General features: G+C 53.6%; 1 protein-coding gene across 4 annotated transcripts in view; it reads left to right on the top strand.

The window, feature by feature from the left end:
- LOC137626063 (uncharacterized) overlaps positions 1–20,613 on the top strand; it is a 228,007-nt gene that overhangs the window by 36,429 nt on the left and 170,965 nt on the right. For all 4 annotated transcript variants that reach the window (XM_068357142.1, XM_068357143.1, XM_068357141.1 and 1 more), the window contains exon 2: positions 15,034–15,196. In XM_068357142.1, coding sequence (XP_068213243.1) covers positions 15,034–15,196 — 163 coding nt within the window. The remainder of the gene's footprint in view (positions 1–15,033; positions 15,197–20,613) is intronic.

The raw sequence follows: 20,613 nt of genomic DNA, 5'->3' as shown, positions 1-20,613 counted from the left end.
CGCGCAAGCGCTCTCCTACGCGTCGGCGCCCAGAGGATCTGGAGAGACATGGGTCTCCTTCTACCAGGTCGCCCACGCGCGGTCGCTCGCCTGCGCGTTCTACGCGCCATCGCTCGCCAACGCGCCATCGCTCGCCTACGCGCCAGCGTTCACCAACGCGCCATCGATCGCCTGCTCGCCATCGCTCTCCCACGCGTTACAGGTCCCCTGGACACCATTGACAGCGGTCGTTGGAGCGATCTCGTTCGCCCACGCGCCAACGCGCCAACGCGCCAACGCGCCAACGCGTTCCCTCGCCAACGTGCCAACGCGCTCACTCGCCCACGCGCTTACTCGCCAGCTCGCCCACGCGCTTACTCGCCTGCGCGCCCGCGCGCGATCGCTACCGCGCTCGATTGTCTGCGCGCAGTTGCGCGCCCGCGCTTCAACAGCCTCTCGCGCGCGACTCCTTAGTTTCGCCTACGCACGAGCGTCAGCACGACCCCCGTTCGCGTCGGGTTCCGCAGCTCGCGACAGCAGCAGGGACGCGTGTCGCCAGACTGCAATCAGGATCGCCTCCGCCTAAGCGCAGGTCTCTTTTTCAGGATAGGGAAGACCCATCGGAGAGGTCAGAGCAACTTTCTTCCCCTTTTTCCTTACAGGCAGGTCCAGTGGTGTCCACTCCGAAGGATCGCCCGATCCCCTTCCCTCCAGCGGGAATTTCGGACTCTGTGTCCGTGTCTCGGCAGTCTTGGTTTGGTCCTCTGATGTGGGCGTTAGTGAAGGCTATGAAGCCGGCACTCGCCGATCAAGGACACAAGCCAACGGCGGCCTCGCCCCCGCTGAAGAGAAGGAGAGGAGTGGACTTCGTGGTGACTTCTCCCAGGGAGAAGTTGGTTCCTAAGAGGTCCGTCAGGAAGGCTCCGTCCCCTTCGCAGGCGTTTTCTCCTTCTCCCGAGGACGAGGCTTTTCCGTCCTCAGGAGAATCCAGTGAGGTAGCGGTCTCCCCCTCGGCACCAAGGGGGGAGTCGTCTCCTCATGGAGGGGAATCGTCTCGCGTGGAAGGCGCCTTCCAGACCTCTTTGTTGGGGTCGTGTATCCCGCCCAGGAGGGAACCCAAGGACTCCAAGACGATTCCGAAGTCTTCTTCTCGAATTCGTCAGGATCCAGCTGCACCCCGGGAGAACGTCCACGCATCTCCCCAGGAAGAGATTCCGGGGACAGGAGACTTAGCTGCCAGTCCACAGGGAGGAAACCAGCAAGAGTCTGAGCATGCCTTCTGGCAGGTTCTGAGCCTGATGAGACAGCTCAACGGGTTCATGGACCCTGTGATCGCCCCCCGTGAAGGCAAGGACATGGTCCTGGATCAGGTGTACGGAACTCAGAAGCCCCCCAAGGCCAGCGCGGCTTTTCCCTGGTCCCAGGGGCTGAAGAGTGCCAGAGCCAGGGCCAATGCTCAACTCGCGGTTCTCGCTTCCTCCAGTCGTTCCTCTGCCGGGAACAAACTCCTCCCACCTCCTCGTCTCCAGCAGAGGAGGTATTTTGAGATCATGGGGGAGTCTAGCCTCGCTCTTTCCCTCCATCATTCGGTAGAAGAGCTCGCTAGGGGAGTTCCTCTTGAGAAGCTCTCCGCCCAGCAGGTGACGTTCTCGGCGTCGGAGATCCTGAGCCATGAGAAGGTCGCGAAGTGCGCCATGCAGGCCACTTCGTGGCTGGATATCTGGCTAGGTTCTCTGGGCATCCTATTGCGCTCCGAGGATCTGTCTAAGGAGACAATAGGAAGGCCCTGGAGACCTTCCTCCTCTCGGGCACTCGCTCCATCGAGTTCATGGCACATCAGGTTACCAACCTATGGGCCAACTCGGTGTTGAAGCGTCGTGATGCGGTGACTTGAGAAAATCCATCCGAAGGTCCCCGCCGTTGATGTCTGCAGGCTCAGGCACGCTTCCCTCCTTGGGGGGAATCTGTTCGAGCCTCAAGACATGGAACGTACAGCTGACAGGTGGGGGAAGTCTAGCCAAGACTCCCTCCTCCAAAGGGCCCTTGCATCTCGGCCCTACGAGCCTCCAGCTCCGCAGCAACCGCAGCAGCAGCCTCGCAAGACACCAAAGCAGGCGCCGGCAGCTAAGAAAGTGGTGTCTAAGCCCCAGCCCTTTCCAGCCCAGGACAAGAGGGGCGGTAAGTCCTCCAGGGGAGGCAAGACTCCTAGAGGGAGCGGCCGCGGCTGCAAGCGCTAGGAGTGGCAGTACCCCCGCGTGTCCACCTGTGGGGGGGATGCCTTCAAAGTTGCGTGCACAGGTGGCAGCAACATGGGGCCGATGCTTGGACGGTCTCCGTGATCGGCCAAGGCTATCGCATCCCATTCACGACATCTTAACCTCCCCTGACAGCGAATCCAGTGTCGTTGAGCTCCTATGCCATGGGATCGGTAAAGGGGCTGGCCCTTCGGGCAGAAGTCGAGACCATGCTCAAGAAGGATGCTCTCCATGAGGTCGTCGACGGCTCCCCAGGCTTCTTCAGTCAACTCTTTCTTGTAAAGAAGGCGTCTGGAGGCTGGGGACCTGTCATCGACCTCTCAGCTCTGAACAAGTTTGTCAAGTAAACTCGGTTCAGCATGGAGACAGCGGACACGGTCAGACTTGCGGTGAGACCACAAGACTTCATGTGCACACTGGATTTAAAGGACGCGTACTTCCAGATCCCAATCCATCCGTCTTCCAGGAAGTACTTGAGATTCAGCCTAGACAACAAGACCTACCAGTTCAAGGTGCTGTGCTTCGGTCTCTCCACAGCACCTCAGGTGTTCACCAGAGTGTTTACCCTGATTTCATCTTGGGCGCACAGGAACGGCATCTGACTCCTTCGTTATCTGGACGACTGGCTGATCCTAGCAGATTCGGAGTCGACCCTTCTTCGACACCGAGACAGGCTTCTGGGACTTTACCAGGATCTGGGGATCGTGGTAAATCTCGAAAAGTCCTCTCTGCAGCCGTCCCAACGACTGGTTTATCTAGGCATGTTGTTAGACACCAATCTCCACAAAGCCTTTCCATTAGACGACAGGATAGCAAGGCTGAGGAGGGTGGCGGAACCCTTCCTCAGGCGAGAAGAGCTTCCCGCCCAATCGTGGTTGCGTCTCTTAGGTCACCTGTCCTCCCTGGCTCGTCTGGTTCCAAATGGCCGTCTCAGGATGAGATCCCTACAGTGGCGGCTCAAGTCCCGGTGGAATCAAGGATCCGATTCCCCGGACTTACAGGTCCTGATAGGACCTTCGGAACAGGCGGACCTGCGGTGGTGGCTGGTCGACGAGAACCTGTGAAAGGGAGTAGATCTTCTCGTCCTCCCCCCGGAGTTGACACTGTTTTCGGACGCGTCAAAAGAAGGGTGGGGGGCGCACATTCTGGACCAGAGGACCTCAGGCCTTTGGTCAGAATCAGAAAAGTACCTGCACATCAACCTGCTAGAGATGAAGGCCGTTTTTCTGGCTCTTCAACGGTTCCAACGGACCCTGGCGGGTCACTCCGTGGTGGTGATGAGCGGCAACACCATGGTAGTGGCTTATATCAACAAGCAGGGAGGTACTTTTTCGCAGCAGCTATCCCATCTTGCAGTAGAGGTTCTGAGGTGGACCGAAGTCCACTCGATAACACTATCAGCTCGCTTCATTCCAGGCAAGAGGAATGTGCTCGCCTTCAGTCTGAGCAGGGCTTCGCAGATAGTGAGTACCGAGTGGTCTTTGGATCCTCAGATAGCCAACGAAGTCCTGACTTTGTCGGGTTCCCCGACCGTGGATCTGTTCGCGACAGCTTTGAATTTCAAGCTGCCCCTGTACTGCTCCCCAGTCCCGGATCCCAAGGCACTCTGGCAAGATGCTTTCCAATAACGGTGGGACAACATCGACGTGTACGCCTTCCCACCGTTCTGTCTGATGAGAAGGGTGCTCAACAGGACCAGACTATCGGTGAACTGTTCGATGACTCTGATAGCTCCGCTATGGCATCACGCGGAATGGTTCCCGGACCTTTTGCAACTCCTGACGGAGCTACCGAGAGAACTTCCCCCACAACACGAGCTACTCAGACAACCACACTGCAACATCTTCCACAAGGCTCCTCACGGAGAAAGGCTTTTCGCAACAGGTTGTGGAGAGGATGTCTCGGCACCTGCTAAAGTCCTGTGAGGGAGTCTACCAGGGGAAGTGGAGAGTCTTCTGTGGTTGGTGTCGTGGGAGGGGTATCTCTCCACTCGATGCCACTATTCCAGCAATAGCGGAGTTCCTCGTTTATTTGCGGGAGGAAATGCGCCTTTCGGTCTCAGCGGTGAAAGGCTATCGCTCAGCCTTAAGCTTGGCTTTTAGGCTGAAAGGAGTGGACATTTCTTCCTCGCTGGAACACACTCTACTCATATGTAGCTATGAGCTTACCTGCCCTCAGTCGGAAGTGAGACCTCCTCCTTGGAACGTGGTTCGGGTTCTCAGGGCTCTTAAGAGACCTCCCATCGAACCATTACGCCAGGCCTCTGATCGCCACCTGTCTTGGAAGACGGCTTTCCTGCTCGCTTTGGCCTCTGCCAAGCGAGTTAGTGAACTTCATGGTCTCTCGTACGACATCGCCCATTCAAGGGGATGGGGGGGAGGTAACGTTCAGGTTCATCCCTGAGTTTGTTGCCAAGACTCAGAACCCTGGAGTGCCGGACCCACGGGTCGACTCTTTCAGGATCGCGAGTCTCTGTTCTGTAACAAGCGACCCAGACCAGCTGCTACTATGTCCAGTAAGGAGTCTGAGGTGTTACTTGAAGAGAACAGCTGCAGTTTGTCCTCAAGTGCAAGTATTGTTTGTTAGCACAGGCAGGACGAAGAGGAGGGTCACCAAGAACACCATCTCGGCTTGGATTCGAAGGGTTATCCATCACGCCTTGAATCCATACCCTCCTCCGTCACGTTGCCCTAGGGCACACGACGTCAGGGGCATTGCTACGTCCCTGGCCTTCAAGAGAAACTTCTCTGTGACGCAGGTGCTTCAAGCTGGGGTCTGGAAGCGTCAGACGACCTTCACAGCCCACTACCTGCAGGATGTGACCCACAGGAGCCTCAGTACCTTTTCTATCGGCCCTGTGGTGGCTGCACAACAGCTGGTCTAACCTCAGGCTCCTTTATGGACAAGTAGCAGTAGGTTGAGGGCGTTGCGTTGTTACCCGGTTTTAGTCTGCGTGAATGAAAGAGTATGTCTGACCCTTACTTCTTTCTTCATCCTCCCCTCTCTTGGGGAAGCAGCATCCTGGTCTCCGCATAGCTGACCTCAACCTCTGCAGGTAACCCATGCTTCCTTGTGCTACTAGTATTAAGCTTAATACTGTCGCTTCCCCCATACCCTGACGAGGTGGTATTGGGAACGTCCTATCCTGGATTCCTATCTAAAGGTCGCAAGGTCAACTTCATAGGACGAGTCACGCTCTTTCCTCCACACACAACTTATGTTGGCCACATGTTCCTTGCGAACAGAGGAACTTGTGAGGTGCAGGGGCTCATTTTCTCAAGTGCTACTCACTGGGAGGGGGAGCCCCCGGGTAAAGCCAAAGTCAGTAAGGCTGGGGACTTTCCACCCTTCCTAAGGGGTAAGTCACCCAATGTAAATAGCGTGGTTTATATTTCGGTTACGGAACAAATGACAAATTCGGAGATAATTTGTCTTTTTCCTAACAATACAAACCTTAGCTATTTACACATATTTGCCCGCCAGCCCTGTCCCCCAAGTCAAGTCCTACCTCTTAAGTGAAGTGAAGCAAATCACCGGTGTGTGTGGGGGGGAGGGGTAGCAAGCTACCCCTTCCCCTACCCCCGCTAACTAGCGCGGGGGTAGTTAACCCTCGTTAAAAACTATTGGCTCGTCATTTCAGCTACGTCGAAAGTAAACCCAATGTAAATAGCTAAGGTTTGTATGATTAGGAAAAATACAAATTATCTCCGAATTTGTCATTTTATAATAGAAATACCATATTCAAGTGAAGACTGATTAGATCTTACAAAAGAACAGAACTGCTCACACAAGAAAACAAATTCAATGCATATTCAAACTTTGAGGTAACCATATTTAAAGTGTGTTCCTCTTTGTGTCAGTGTCCTGTTGGTATTTGAGGTGTTCGTTGATAAAATAGAAATGTGATTATTTCTTATTGTACTTGGATTCCTCTATTTCTATAAGAACACATATTTGGATCAATATCAGAGAAGGGATGACTGGTGTTTGTCATTTCATCATAACATACTAGAATTTGTTTGATTAAGTAAAGAAAATAAAGAATGTACTGTACAGTAGGATATGCAGTACAGGTACTGTATTACCCAAGCAAAACGATGCTTCCTGGATTTTAGAAGTTTTAATCCTACACATGGGGAGAAGAAGATAGGTGGCCTAGACTGAGATCTTTGTAGCTGTTGATGTCCAATTCTGCAAATAACTGTTTCTTACCTAATATTAAGATAACAAACATTCTTACAATTTTTTCTGAAATATTTATTGGAAGTTGCTTTAGTATACTTCTTATCAATTCACCCATATTTTACTAGTGAAATTTTTAAAGGAAGCAAACTTTCACATAATGTATAGGGTTCAGTTAAATTGTTTTTAGTCTAAACATTTTTCTATGAGCTTCCAAAAACTTTGTTGAAAGTATGTTTGTTCCGTAACTGAATACAAACCACGCTATTTACATGGGGTAATTACTTTGGCGACAGCCGATGACGAGCCATAAAGTTTTAACGAGGGTTTCCTACCCCACCGCTAGTTATCGGGGGGTAGGGAGGGGTAGCGAGCTACCCCTCCCCCCCTCACACACACCGGTGATTGATCCACTTTACTTTTGGCTCGGAGAGACGACAGACCTGTCAGCGCTCTCCTCTCTTTTGACTGCCATAATTTTTGTCTGCTTTTTCTTTCAGTGTTTGTGTGTGAAGTTGGCCTCTACTCTCCTTATGCGCACTTGCCCTGGACTTCCCGGCCGCCCTTGTGGGACCTTTATGTCGGCCGTGGAAACGGATCCTCACTCCTTATGCCCCCAGTGTAGGGGCCAACGGTGTGATAGTTCTAATTTGTGCATTGAGTGTAGGGAGTGGTCTACCTCCCAGTGGGAGAGGTTTGCCCGGCGACGTAAGAAGAAGGCTAAGAGGGATATTTCTCCTTCCGAGGTTTCTCTTAAGAGAGAAAATCCTAAGTCTTCTTCTTCCGCCGCCCATTCCTCCTCCGAAGCTCCCGCTCAGGCGGCCTCTTCCGAGAAGCCGGCGAGAGGTAGCGTAGACCGTAATGTTGATGTCATTAACCGATCCCGTGGTGAGGGAGAGGTCGTTGCCTACCATTGCAAGGCGGTTGCCCCTCCCCCCTCGGAGGAGGTATTTGTTTCTAACAATGACCTTTTTCAGATTTGGGCTTCCTTGGGGCTACAGGGTTCGCCCTCCAAGGAAGCCTTGTTTGGTATGATCAAACGGGGTGCGGCTGCCGAACAATCGTCAACCTCAGCGGACATAGATCCTCTGTCTGTGGTTGACGTTGTTGTGTCGGAAACATCCCGTGGGTCTGACCAAACTCCTGTTCCTGTTCCTGTGGCTGCGGTAGCAGAAGGCTCTGTCTCCCCCTCCGAACATACTTCGAGGGAGGAGCTTAGTCCCACGGTCTCTCCTTCCGTTGAGACTCCCTCTCGGGGGAGTTCTCTGGTAGAGATGCCTCTTCGGAGGCCTATTGATGGTCAGCCTGCTGATCTCACGGCCCCTCGTGGGTGTATAAGGCGGAAGGCTCGCCCTCCCCTTCGCCGTAGAGGCCTTCCTTCCCCCTTCAAAGGGGTTAAGAGGCGCCTCTTCGGCTCGTCGTCACCACAGTCCTCTGCGGAGGAGACGACTCGCCGTTCTCCTGATCTTCCTGCTACCAACCTTGACCTCTCCAGGGATCGTTCGCGATCCCCGTCGGAGGATGGTCGTCCTTCGGGACAATGTGAGCTGTCACCTCAACCATCTACATCTAAAGCTGCTGACGCGCTTTACGCGCCGGAGACTGCCACTGCGCAACCTCCTGACCCTTCGGGGTCTCAAGACCCTTCAGGGTCTCAGGGACTTGAGCGCGCAACTGCGCCGCTCGCCCCTGAGCGTAAGGCTATGCCTGCGCACCCTGCTGCTGGTGTTCCTGTCGTTCCTGACAAAGCGCCTCGGCGCTCACCCTTAGGCGTTCGCGCCACTGTTCCTGTTGCTCGCCAGGGTTCCCCTGCGCGCCCACGCCCATCGGCGCCCCGTCGCCCTCCAGCAGTTCCTGAAGTAGCGCGCAAGCGCCCAACTGCGCAAACTCGCCCTGTTCCTATTATAGCGCCGCCGCGCTCTCCTGCGCACTTGCGGCCAGTTCCTGATAAGGCGCCTACGCGTCCACCGGTGCCCCAGCGGCCTCCAGCGTTCACGCGCCCTCCGGCACCTCGCCGGCCCCTTGTTCCTGTTTCACCGCGCGCGATCCAGAAGGTTCCTGAGTTGGCGCACAGGCGCCCACAGGTTCCCACGGACTCGTCGCGCCCTGCGGGGAAGAGACGCGATACGCGTCCCCGTGCGATTCCAGCTTCAGAGCTCACGCGCACCCCAACGCACCCACGTGCCGCTTTGGGCCCATCGCGCCCACCTAAGGAGGTTCGCGATACGAGAGAGGTTCGCGGTGCGCGCCCGCGCGCAGTTCCTGTTCCAGAAACAACGTGACCACGCGTCGCGACGACTCAGCTCGTCGCCCCAGAGGTTGCCAAGCCAGCCCACGGGCGCTCACAGCCGCCTCTGGAACCGCGCGAATCTACTACAGATACGATCGCGCCCGACGCGCCCAAATCGCGCCCTATTCCTGCTTCACGCCCCGTGCCTGTCTTTAAGACAGTGGTGGTGGCGCAACTAACTCCAGAGCGCCCTTACGCGGCTCGCACCTCGCGACCTCCGAAGCAGCGGACCCCGATGCGACCTGTTCCTGATAAGCGCTATGTGCGCCCACGATCGCCAGCGCATCTAACGCTTTCAAAGGCGAGTAAACCGGTCCAGCCAGACCATCATCAAACCTCTCGTTCCCAGGTCGCTCGCGACCCTGCTCCCGCACTATCGCGCCCTCGGCCAGTCCTACCGGACACCCGCTCGGGCGCTCCTGTTATCGCTCGCCCTCCGGGGCCGCACCAGGTCGCTGCGCGCCCGCGCGTTCGGCCACCTTCTGTTCCAGCTCCTGATCGCCGCACGCCCACACCATCGCCCACTCGCGCTCGCGGGCATGTTCCCGCTCAGGCTACCGTGCGCCCCCACGGCCACGCTCCCGCTCTGTCTCCAGCGCGCCATCGCTCCTGACCATCCTCCTGCGCACCATCGCGCCCCCGCCCCCGCCCACGCGGCGCGCGCACGATTTTCCAGCTTCGCGCCCTTCTCTTGCGCGCGACCCTGATCTGGGCCCGTCGTACAAGCCCCAGCGCGATCGCCGACAGGTGGTTTCTTCCTTGTCGCGTTCCCCTCTCCGCAAGCGCAGACCAGCTCGCTCGCCAGAGGGGCAACGCTCCTCGGACAGGTCAAGGAATTCTTCTCTTACAGCCCTGCAGGCGAACCCTCGTGTGTCGACTCCTCCTAGGAATCCCTCGATCCCCTTCCTTTCAGAGGGAGTGTCTGACTGCGCTGCTGTCAGTCAGCAGCCCTGATTCGACACCCTACTCAGAGCTCTCGTGCGGGCGATTAAGCCAACCCTCTCTGATTCGGGTCGCGAACCAGCGGCAGCTTCCTCCTCCCTGAAAAGGAAGAGAGGAGTCTCCCGTGGATCCTCCTCCGAGGCCTGTGCTATCCCCGTGTAGATCCTTGCGCAAGAATCCTACACCCCCTCAGACCTTCTCGCCCTCTCCTGCGGAGGAGGATTATCCCTCCTCAGGGGAGTCGGTTGAGCAGGAATACTCCCCCATCGCACCAATGGTGGATGTTCCTACTCTTCCCGAGAGGTTTCCTCGTCCCGAGGTGGAGAAGGACTTGCCCCCTTCGCTTCTAGAGTCCTGTATCCCTCCCAGGAGGGAACCTAAGGACTCTAAGACGATTCCCAAATCGTCTACTAGGATCAGACAGGAACAGCCCAGAGCCATCGAGGATGCCCACGTTTCCCCCCAGGAAGAGCCTCTGGGGTCCGGAGACTTCGCTGCAAGTCCGACAGGAGGCGAGCACCAGAAGTCAGAACACGCGTTCTGGCAAGTCCTGACTCTCATGAGGAACTTTATTGGGATTCCAGACCCTGAGGTCCCACTTCGTGAGGGTAAGGACATGGTCCTGGATCGCATCTACGGTACTCAGAAGCCCTCTAGAGCCAGCGCAGCATTGCCCAGGTCCCAAGGGATGAAGAGCGCCAGAGACAAGATCGAGGGCCAGCTCGCGGAGCTTGCCTCCTCCAGCAAATCCAGTGCCGGAAATAAGCTCCTCCCACCTCCTCGTGTCCATCAGAGGAGGTACTTTGAAATCCTTGAGGAGTCTTCGCTGAGCCTTCCCTTACATCACTCCGTGGAAGGACTCACAGGGGGAGTCCCTCTTGAGAGGCTCTCCAACTGGCACGTATCCTTCTCAGCCACTGAGATCCAGAGCCAGGAGAAGGTCATCAAGTGCGCAATGCAAGCCACTTCATAGCTCGACATCTGGCTGGGGTCTCTGGGCATCCTGGTGCGGTCATAGGATCTCTCCAAGGGAAGCACCAGGAAAGCGCTGGAAACTTTTCTCCTCTCGGGCACTCGGACCATCGAGTTCCTGTCCCACCAAGTCTCGAGCTTGTGGGCCAACACGATCCTCAAACGCAGGGACGTTGTTGCCGAGAGGTTCCACCATAAGGTTCCCAGCGCCGAGTCGAGCAGGCTCAGACACTCTTCCGTCCTCGGTAAGAGCTTGTTTGAGCCTAAGGACGTGGAGCTCTCTGCCGAGAGGTGGAGGAAATCCAACCAGGATTCCCTCATCCATAGGGCCCTGACATCGAGGCCCTATAAACCTCCAGCGGTTCAGCAGCCCCGGGCCGTCAAGGATATGAAGAAGACTACCGTAGCAGCGAAGCCCAAGGTGTCTAAGCCCTTTCCTGCCAAGGGCAGGAGGGGAAAGAAGTCCTCCAGGGGAGGCAAGAACCCTAGAGGCTGCGGCCGAGGCCGGAAGCGCTAGGGTTGGCATTCCCCCCGCGTGTCCACCAGTGGCGGGATGCCTGCAGAGTTGCGCAGCAAGGTGGCAGCAACTCGGGGCGGATGCCTGGACGGTCTCCGTGATATCCTTAGGGCATCGCGTCCCGTTCACAGCATCTACCCCTCCCCTGACAGCGAATCCAGTGTCGTTGAGGTCTTTTGCCATGGGATCGGCAAAAAGGCAGGCCCTTCGGGCCGAAGTCCAGAACATGTTGGAGAAGGACGCTCTCCAGGAGGTCGTGGACAGGTCCCCAGGCTTCTACAGTCGACTCTTTCTTGTGAGAAAGGCGTCTGGAGGCTGGAGACCAGTCATCGACCTCTCGACACTGAACGGGTTTGTCAAGCAGACTCCGTTCAGCATGGAGACGGCAGACACGGTCAGACTTGCAGTGAGACCATGAGACTTCATGTGCACACTGGATCTGAAGGACGCGTACTTCCAGATCCCAATCCATCCGTCTTCAAGGAAGTACCTGAGATTTTGCCTAGACAACAAGATCTACCAGTTCAAGATGCTGTGTTTCAGTCTCTCCACAGCACCTCAGGTGTTTACCAGAGTCTTCACCATCATCTCTTCTTTGGCTCACAGGATCGGCATCCGTCTCCTTCCTTACCTGGACGACTGGCTGATCCTGGCAGACTCGGAGGCATCCCTTCTTCGCCACCGAGACAAGCTCTTCGAAGTTTGCCAGGATCTGGGGATCGTGGTAAACCTCGAGAAGTCCTCTCTGCAGCCCTCTCAGAAACTGGTATATCTAGGCATGATCATAGACACCAATCTCCACTAAGCCTTCCCATCAGACAAAAGGATAGCAAGGCTGAGGAAGGTTGCGAAACCTTTCCTCAATGGAGAAGAACTCCCAGCCCAATCGTGGCTTCGTCTCCTCGGCCACCTCTCCTCTCTGACCCGTCTCGTCCCCAACAGTCGCCTCAGGATGAGATCCCTTCAGTGGCGACTGAAGTCTCGGTGGAGTCAAGGACTCAACTCCCCGGACATCCTGATCCCCATGGGATCTGCGGAACGAGTGGACCTCAGATGGTGGGTGGCAGACGAGAACCTACGAAAGGGAGTGGATCTTCTCGTCTCTACCCCGGATTTGATGCTGTTTTCGGACGCATCAAACAAGGGGTGGGGTGCCCACGTTCTGAACCACAGGGCCTCAGGCCTGTGGTCAGAATCAGAAAAGTACCTTTACATAAACCTGCTTGAGATGAAGGCCGTTTTCCTGGCCCTTCAAAAGTTCCACCAAGTCCTGGCGGGCCACTCCGTGGTGGTGATGAGCGGCAACACCACGGTGGGGGCTTACATCAACAAGCAGGGAGGTACCTTTTCGGAACAGCTGTCCCATCTTGCAGTAGAGATCCTGAGATGTTCGGAAGCCCACTCGATATCACTTGCGGCTCGCTTCATTCCAGGCAAGAGGAATGTGCTCGCCGACAGTCTGAGCTGAGCGACGCAGATAGTGAGTACCGAGTGATCTTTGGATCCTCGGATAGCCAACAAAGTCCTGACTTTGTGGGGTTCCCCGACTGTGGACCTGTTCGCTACAGCGCTGAACACCAAGCTTCCGCTGTATTGCTCCCCAGTCCCGGACCCCAAGGCCCTCTGGCAAGATGCCTTCCAACAACGGTGGGACAACGTCGATGTGTACGCCTTTCCCCCGTTCTGTCTGATGAGGAGGGTCCTCAACAAGACCAGAACATCGGTCAATCTCTCGATGACCTTGATAGCACTGCTATGGCATCACGCAGAGTGGTTTTCGGATCTTCTGCAGCTCCTGACGGATCTCCCGAGGGAGCTCCCTCCACGTCACGAGCTACTCAAACAACCACACTCCAACATCTACCACAAATCCGTAGATTTGCTTCGACTTCACGCCTGGAGACTAACCAGCATCTCCTCAAAGAGAGAGGATTTTCGCAACAAGTTGGGAAAGGATGTCTGGCCACCTGCGCAGGTCATCCGCAGGAGTCTACCAGGCGAAGTGGTGAGTTTTCTGTGGTTGGTGCCGTGGAAGGGGTATCTCTCCCCTCGATGCCACTTTACCAGCAATAGCGGAGTTTCTTGTGAATCTGCGGGAAGAAATGCGCCTTTCAGTCTCGGCAGTGAAAGGCTATCGCTCAGCCTTAAGTCTTGCCTTCAGGCTCAAAGGAATGGACATTTCCTTTTCGCTGGAACTGTCTCTTCTCATACGGAGTTACGAACTTACCTGCCCTCAGTCGGAAATGAGACCTCCTCCTTGGAACGTGGTTCGGGTTCTCAGGTCTCTTAAGAGGCCTCCCTACGAACCATTACGCCAGGCTTCTGATCGCCACCTTACCTGGAAGACGGTGTTCCTGCTAGCTCTGGCCTCGGCCAAGCGAGTCAGCGAACTGCATGGTCTCTCCTACGACGTCGCCCATTCAAGGGGATGGGGGGAGGTAATGTTCGGCTTCGTCCCTGAGTTTGTTGCTAAGACTCAGAACCCGGGAGTGCCGGACCCTAGGTTCGACTCTTTCCAGGTCTCGAGTCTTCGTTCTGTAACAGATGACCCAGACCATCTCCTACTGTGCCCAGTCAGGAGTCTGAGGTTGTATCTTAAAAGAACAGCTGCAGTCCGCCCCCAGGTGCGAGCCCTGTTTGTTAGCACCGGGGAAACGAAGAGGAGGGTCACCAGGAATACCATCTCGGCCTGGATCCGCAAGGTGATCCACCTGGCCTTGAGTTCTGACCCTCCTCTGTCACGGCGCCCTAGGGCGCATGATGTCAGGGGCGTTGCTACGTCCCTGGCCTTCAAGAAGAACTTTTTGGTGATGCAGGTCCTGCAAGGTGGGGTCTGGAAGCGTCAGACCACCTTCGCGGCCCACTACCTGCAAGACGTGACACACAGACGGCTCGATACGTTTTCTATCGGCCCTGTGGTGGCTGTACAACAGCTGGTCTAACCTCAGGCTCCTAATTGGACAAGTAGCAGAGGGTTGAGGGCATTGTTACCCGGTTTTAGTCTGTGTGAATGAAAAGATCTGTCTGGCCCTTTTCTTTTCTTCATCCTCTCTTCCCTTGGAGAAAAACAGCATCGTGGGTCCTTTGCACAGCTGACCTCGAACCTCTGCAGGTAAGCCATGCTTCCTTGTGTTCCTAGTATTAAGTTGTAATACTGTCATGTCCCCATACCCTGACGAGGTGGTATTGGGTAGTCCTAGCCTAGATTTCCTTCTAAAGAACTCCATGTCAACTTCCTAGGACATGTCACTGCTCACCTTCACACACGACTTACGTAGGCCGCAGCAGCCCCTCAGCTGTCTGCGAGGCGCAGGGGCCCCAACCCTTGAGTTGCTTTATGAACTCGGGTTCGGGGCCCCCGGGCAAGCCAAAGCCAGTATGGCAGGGGACTTACATCCCTTCCTAAGGGTTAAGTCACCCCATGTAAATAGCATGGTTTGTATTCAGTTACGGAACAAATGACAAATTCGTAGATAATTTGTATTTTTCCTAACGATACAAACCTTAGCTATTTACAGTTATGTGCCCGCCAGCCCTGTCCCCCAAGATAAGTCCTACCTCTAAGTAAAATGGATCAATCACCGGTGTGTGTGAGGGGGGAGGGGTAGCTAGCTACCCCTCCCTACCCCCCGCTAACTAGCGGTGGGGTAGGAAACCCTCGTTAAAACTTTATGGCTTGTCATCGGCTGTCGCCAAAGTAATTACCCCATGTAAATAGCTAAGGTTTGTATCTTTAGGAAAAATACAAATTATCTACTAATTTGTCATTTCTAATTGCTTCTAACCATTGATTTTATTGGTAGTTTGTTAGCTTTTAACTGTTTATTTTGTTGATAAAGAAAAATTATTTGAACAGTATTGTATTGCAATTAAATAGTATTTTCATTGTTTTTCAGAGCACTGACATAAATGATCTAAGTGAAGGGGAAGTTCCCTTTGGGACCCTTATTTACCTACTCATTTCCATTGCTTTCAATGGCCTCGTTCTCCCCACCTTCAGGGTGGGAGCTGCCACTTTTATATCTGCTGCCTTTAAAGCGCTCTCTATACTTATATTTGGTACGTACCAGTTTATGAATATTTGTTTGTTCTGTCACTTAATAAAAACCAACGCTATTTATACGGGGTATTACTTTCGGCAAAATGGAAGACGAGCCATAAGACTTTTAGCAAGGGTTAACCATCCCCCCGCTAGTTCCCGGGGGTGGGGGGAGAGTTGGGGCTAGTTGCCATTCCCCTCACTTGCACACCTGGGCTGAATAACCACTTTAGCTTTTGGGTCGGTGGAAAACATACGTTGCCGCTCTTCCTCTCACCAATTGGATTGCCATTACTGACTTAATTACTTAATTGCTTTTTCTTTTGTCTTTTCAGCGTGTGTGCTCTCCTTTGCTGTTCTCGTGCAGACTTTTCCGAGACCTGAGGGTCGCTCCTGTGGCAGTTTCATGTCCTCCTTGGATACAGACCTGCATTCGTGGTGTCTGTTGTGACCAAGACAACACCTGCTCTGAAGGCCAGGAGTGGTCTACCTCCCAGTGGGAGAAGTTTGGGCACTTGTGTAAGTAAAATTTCAAAAGGGATTCTTTGCCTTTAGGGTCTTCCTTGAAGTCGAAGAACCGTAGAACTTCTTCGACTCCCCAACCTCTTGCTGAAGCTCCTGTTTGATCGTTCTCCCCTGGGTAGTGATCGATGATCGAGCAGAAACGTAGACCAGTTAACACCAAGTCAACCTCTGGGTTCAAGGGACGGGACTGCTTTCCCAGAGAAGCAGTCCTGCCCATCCCCCGGGTGAAACTTGTTCATTTTCTGATCTGTTTCAGGTGTGGCCGTTACTGGGTTTGACCGGTCCTCCGTCGAAGGAGGCACTGCTTAAACTCCTTCAACTCGGTGCGATCATTTGTTACTGCTGAGTGTGAACCTGCAAGATCCCAGGGTTTCATCTATTCTGTCCACTGACGAATCCTGCCCTGCTTCTTCATCTCCTGCTGCTGCCGCCGACGAAGACTGCGTTCCCCCATGCTGAGCCAACTATTCTGTCGGGGGTGGAGCGAAGTCCGAGGCAGGTCTCTCCTGTGGGTGGGCATCTCTCTCGCCCTAGAGTGAGATCTCCCTAGAGACCCTGATCCAAAGGTCTTCTAGATACCATGTCTCTCCTCGGTCGCCTTGACCTGCCGAGCAGGCTTTCCCTGCAGAAGATCTTTGCCATCGCCAATGAGCTCCTAAAGAGCATGGTCCTCCTCAACGCTTCAGACATTCTCCTCTTCCACCTGTCAGGAGATGTCTCTTTGGTTCTCCCAAAGACCTGCGATCCTATCCTTCGCCCACTAGATGATCTCCTTTGGAGTCTCGTCACTCGTCAGCTCCTTGCTATTCGTCACCCCGAGCGCAGACTTCTTCCAGAGACTGTGGCTCTTCTCGTCTCTCGACATCGCTAGACCAGCATCAGATTCGCCGACAGCCCTCTGATTTCCAACTCTCGCCTACTTCTTTGGACTCTTCCTGGACTCGCCATTTGTCAGCCTTGCGGCCTTTACCCGTCTCATCACTTGCAAGCTGTTCGTGGTTCATAAGATGACGTTATTTCTCCAGGCTCTCCTCATTCTCCAACTGCTTGTCACTCACCAGCAGTTCACTGTTTGCCGGCTGTTCGCAGTTCTCCAGTTACGGGTCACTCGCCAGGGCTGGTCGTTTGCCTACTGTTCGTCGTCCTTTGGCTGGCCACCGTTCGCCAGCTCCTCATCATTCACCTGCTGCTTGTCATTCGCTAGTACAGTATCTCGACGTATGCTGTTGACTCATTGGTCACCAGCTGCTCAATGTTTGACAGCTGCTCGCCATTCGCCAGCAGCTTGTCGTTCACCAGCTTTTCGTCTTTCGCCAGCTCCTTGGCGTTCGCCAGCTGTTCATCGTTTTTCAGGATACAGACGATCTCCTTCAGACCGAAGGCAGACCTCCCGACACTCTCCTCTGAGCTACTCGCCGTTGGTGAGGATATCAGCTTTTGCCAACTCGTCGTTCTCCTGCTCCTCATAGTTCCTTAGGATCTCCTCTTCGGGATATCCTCCTCATTCTCTGACATGCAAACACCGATTGCCAGGCTTAGATCGCCCTTCACCAAAGCAAGAACATAAGTCCCCTTCTTACAGTTCAGCTTATGATTGCTGTATGGGTGTCTATGACATCAGGCAATGGAGACTACTCTCATCACCTCCTGAGGGTTCTCCTCTTCGTCGGCACCAATCTCCTCTCCTTCAAGAAGAGTCTTCGATCAAGGAACCTAAATAGGTAGGACGTCCAGTTCCATTCCCCTCCAAGAGGGAACCATCGAGGTGGTAGCCGTCCACCTCTAGACACTGCTCGTCTATTCAGTCGCTAGTTGGATCAGGTTGGGATTTTAATCCTTCTTTTTTAAACATCTGACTTACCCGGTAGTTATATATATAGCTTACGTCCCTGACGTCACGGCAGAAATTTCAAAACTCGCGGCAATCGCCGATTGGGTAGTCAGGTGTACCACCAGTGTGCCCTCTAGCCAGGTACCTGGAACCATTCCAGTGATTCCGCAGATCTTCCCTGCCGCCGCACCAGCGACATTGTTGGATATTTCACTCGCTGTTAACCTGAATGATTGCAGTTATCTTGGTGATATACAATTTGGTTTTGGCTTTCGCTCGTTTGGATTTGCTTTTGGATTTTCTTGAACCACTATTGAATTTTGTTATTTTGACCCTTGCTCGTTTGATCTCTTCTAAATATTCAAAGTGTCTGACCCTTCTTCAACTTATAGAAAGTGTGTGAGAGGTTGTAAGACCCGGCTTGCTAAAGCCTCTGTTGATCCCCACTCCATTTGTGTAAAATGTAGAAGTAAAGTTTGTGAGTTGGGTGATCGTTGTGATGAATGTATTTTGTAGTCTGAGAGTGAGTGGTTAGAATTTGACCGCTACACTCGTAAACTTGGGAGAGATAGGATTAGAGGGAGTTCTTCTCGTTCTTATAGAGATTATTCCTCTTCCCGTGTCAACGAACCTAATCCTTCCCCTGTAGTGGTAGTTACAGATCCCACTACTGTTACTGCTGATGAACCAACTCTAAAGGACATGATGGTGGCCTTTCAATCTCTGGGCGTGAGAGTTGAATCGCTTGCTGCGGACAGAACCCAGTTGATGTCCAATGATAATCAATTAAAAAGTGCTAGTGTCAGTGCTAAAAGTGCAGTGAATTTATTTAGTGCAGTAGAGGGTGCGTCTGCTCGGACCTGTCGTTCTCTTTGCCTTAGACCTCTTCCAAGCTCCCCAACCTCTGGGAGAAGGAATGTCGAATGGTGAAAGGAAACGAGAGGCGTTAGCTCCCGAGCAGACGTCTCCTCGAGCGTACCTGTTGACACTTCACGCGACGCTCGCCCTCACCATGGGAAAGGTGAGGTGAAAGTGTTTTCATCATCTTCGGATGATGCAGCGCCCAGACGGGGCTGGCGTCAAGCTTCCAGACCTCTGAAGAGGAAGATGGACCCTGTCGAAGAAGGCTCTCCTGCCAAGCGCCCTGTAAGGATGTCGGAAACTGTCAAGCGTCGAGCCCAACCAGTTGCAGTACAGTTTTCTGAGACTGGCATGACCTCGGTTCATGCTCCTCCTCCACCTTCAGATTGGTTGTCTCGTCCTCTGGACGCTCTGCACGTTCCTTGAGCGATGCAGAAAGTGAGCTTGTGGTAGAAGTAACGTCTCCTGTTTTGCCACAACAATTTGACCCTAATTTTAGTATGCTGCAAGATATGCAGCAGAAACTCTCTTCTCATGCAAGTCTATCAGCCTGCGGACAACAAGAAAGTGGCTCGCCAAGACCCCGAGCGTCAGGAAGCTTCACACCTTGACGCCAAGCGTCGGAAGGCTAAAAGTCGAGAGGCTCTTGATGACAGACAGCTTTCCAAGCGTCGAGAGCATGGTTGTCATGACGCCGAGCGTCAAGCAGTCAAACACGGTGCCGAACGGCCTAATAAGGATCCTCATGTTAAACGTCAAGAGACTGATCCGCATGACACTGAGCGTCAAGCAGCCAGACGTGACGCCGAGCGTCAAGCGGCCAGACGTGACGCCGAGCGTCAAGCAACCAGATGTGACACCGAGCGTCAAGCAGCCAGACGTGACGTTGAGCGTCAAGCAGCTAGGCGTGATGCCGAGCGTCAAGCAGAACATGACGCCGAGCGTCAAGCAGAACATGACGCCGAGCGTCAAGCAGTTATCCCTTTTACCCCCAGGGTATTTGGAAATTTCCAACCCTTAACCCCCAAGGGTTATCTTTTATTCAAGCACATTTTGCAGTATATATTTTTCAAATTGCTCCAACAGCCTTAATTTTTGTCATAGAGAGGTCAGGTTGGTCCCATTCTCTTGGAAAATGCCTAAATTTTCTCAAAAAATTATCCAAAAAATAAAAAAAACATTGTAAATGGCATTTTTTTGCAGGGACGTACCGGTATGTCCATAGGGGTAAAGGGATGTGTTTTGTGAAACGTACCAGTACGTCCTTTGGGGGTAAAAGGGTTAAACGTAACGCCGAGCGTCAAACAGTGAGACATGACGCCGAGCGTAAGAGCCTCGGACGTCATGATGACGCCAGTCGAGCCGTGCGTCGAGATCGCGGATGCCTTAGTTCCGATCGTAATGATCGCGAGCGTCTTAGTTCTGAGCGTCAAGCGTTGGGACAACGTGACGCCAGACGTGATGATCTTGGGCCCCTTGACGCCAGAAGTCAGGACCTTAAGGAGTTGACTCCAGGTAAACAAGACGTGTCTACTTCGGTTAGAGCATTGTCGGAGGAAGGGATCGACGATCATCTTTCCCCTGCTGAGCTTTTAGAGGTATTCTCGTAAGGAAAAGATCCTAAGACCCTTCATCCTTCGGTTGACCTTAAGAAACTCAGAATTTTTACGGAAGAGTTTCCGGATTATTTTGTGCCTGTTGCTCCTCGTTCACCGCCTTCAAAATTTACGCTAGGGAAGGCGTCAAAGGAGTCTTTTTACAAAGATGGTTCTGTCTCGATCATCAAAGAGAGCTTTGAAGATGATGGGAGACTGGATGCAGTCCAAGGAGGACCTGGGAAAGACGGTTTTCTCTTTTCCCCCGGCTAGAGTGGCCTCTAGATCTAGTGTTTGGTACGAGACGGGAGAAGTTCTCGGCTCGGGAGTTCCTGCCTCTGCCCAAGGAGACTTTTCAAGTATGGTAGACGCTCTTCGTCGGTCAACTTCAGAACTTGATCATCTTCTCAAAGACGTCTTCAGAGCCTTCGAGGTATTCAATTTCCTTGACTGGACTCTGGGAGCCTTGGGGAAAAAGGTTTCTGCCTTTAAAGGATGTTGATACTGATAGTCTCATCCACATCATGTCATGCATGGATAAAGCCTTAAGGGACGAATCCAATGAGTTGGCAGCCCTTTTCTCGGTGGGGGTCCTTAAGAATAGAGCCCAAATATGTTCTTTTCT

This window comes from Palaemon carinicauda, chromosome 33 (assembly GCF_036898095.1).
Source record: "Palaemon carinicauda isolate YSFRI2023 chromosome 33, ASM3689809v2, whole genome shotgun sequence".
Taxonomy (NCBI): Eukaryota; Metazoa; Arthropoda; class Malacostraca; order Decapoda; family Palaemonidae; genus Palaemon; species Palaemon carinicauda.
The sequence above is the reverse complement of the archived record's forward strand: the minus strand, read 5'-3'. Positions and strand labels throughout refer to the sequence as shown.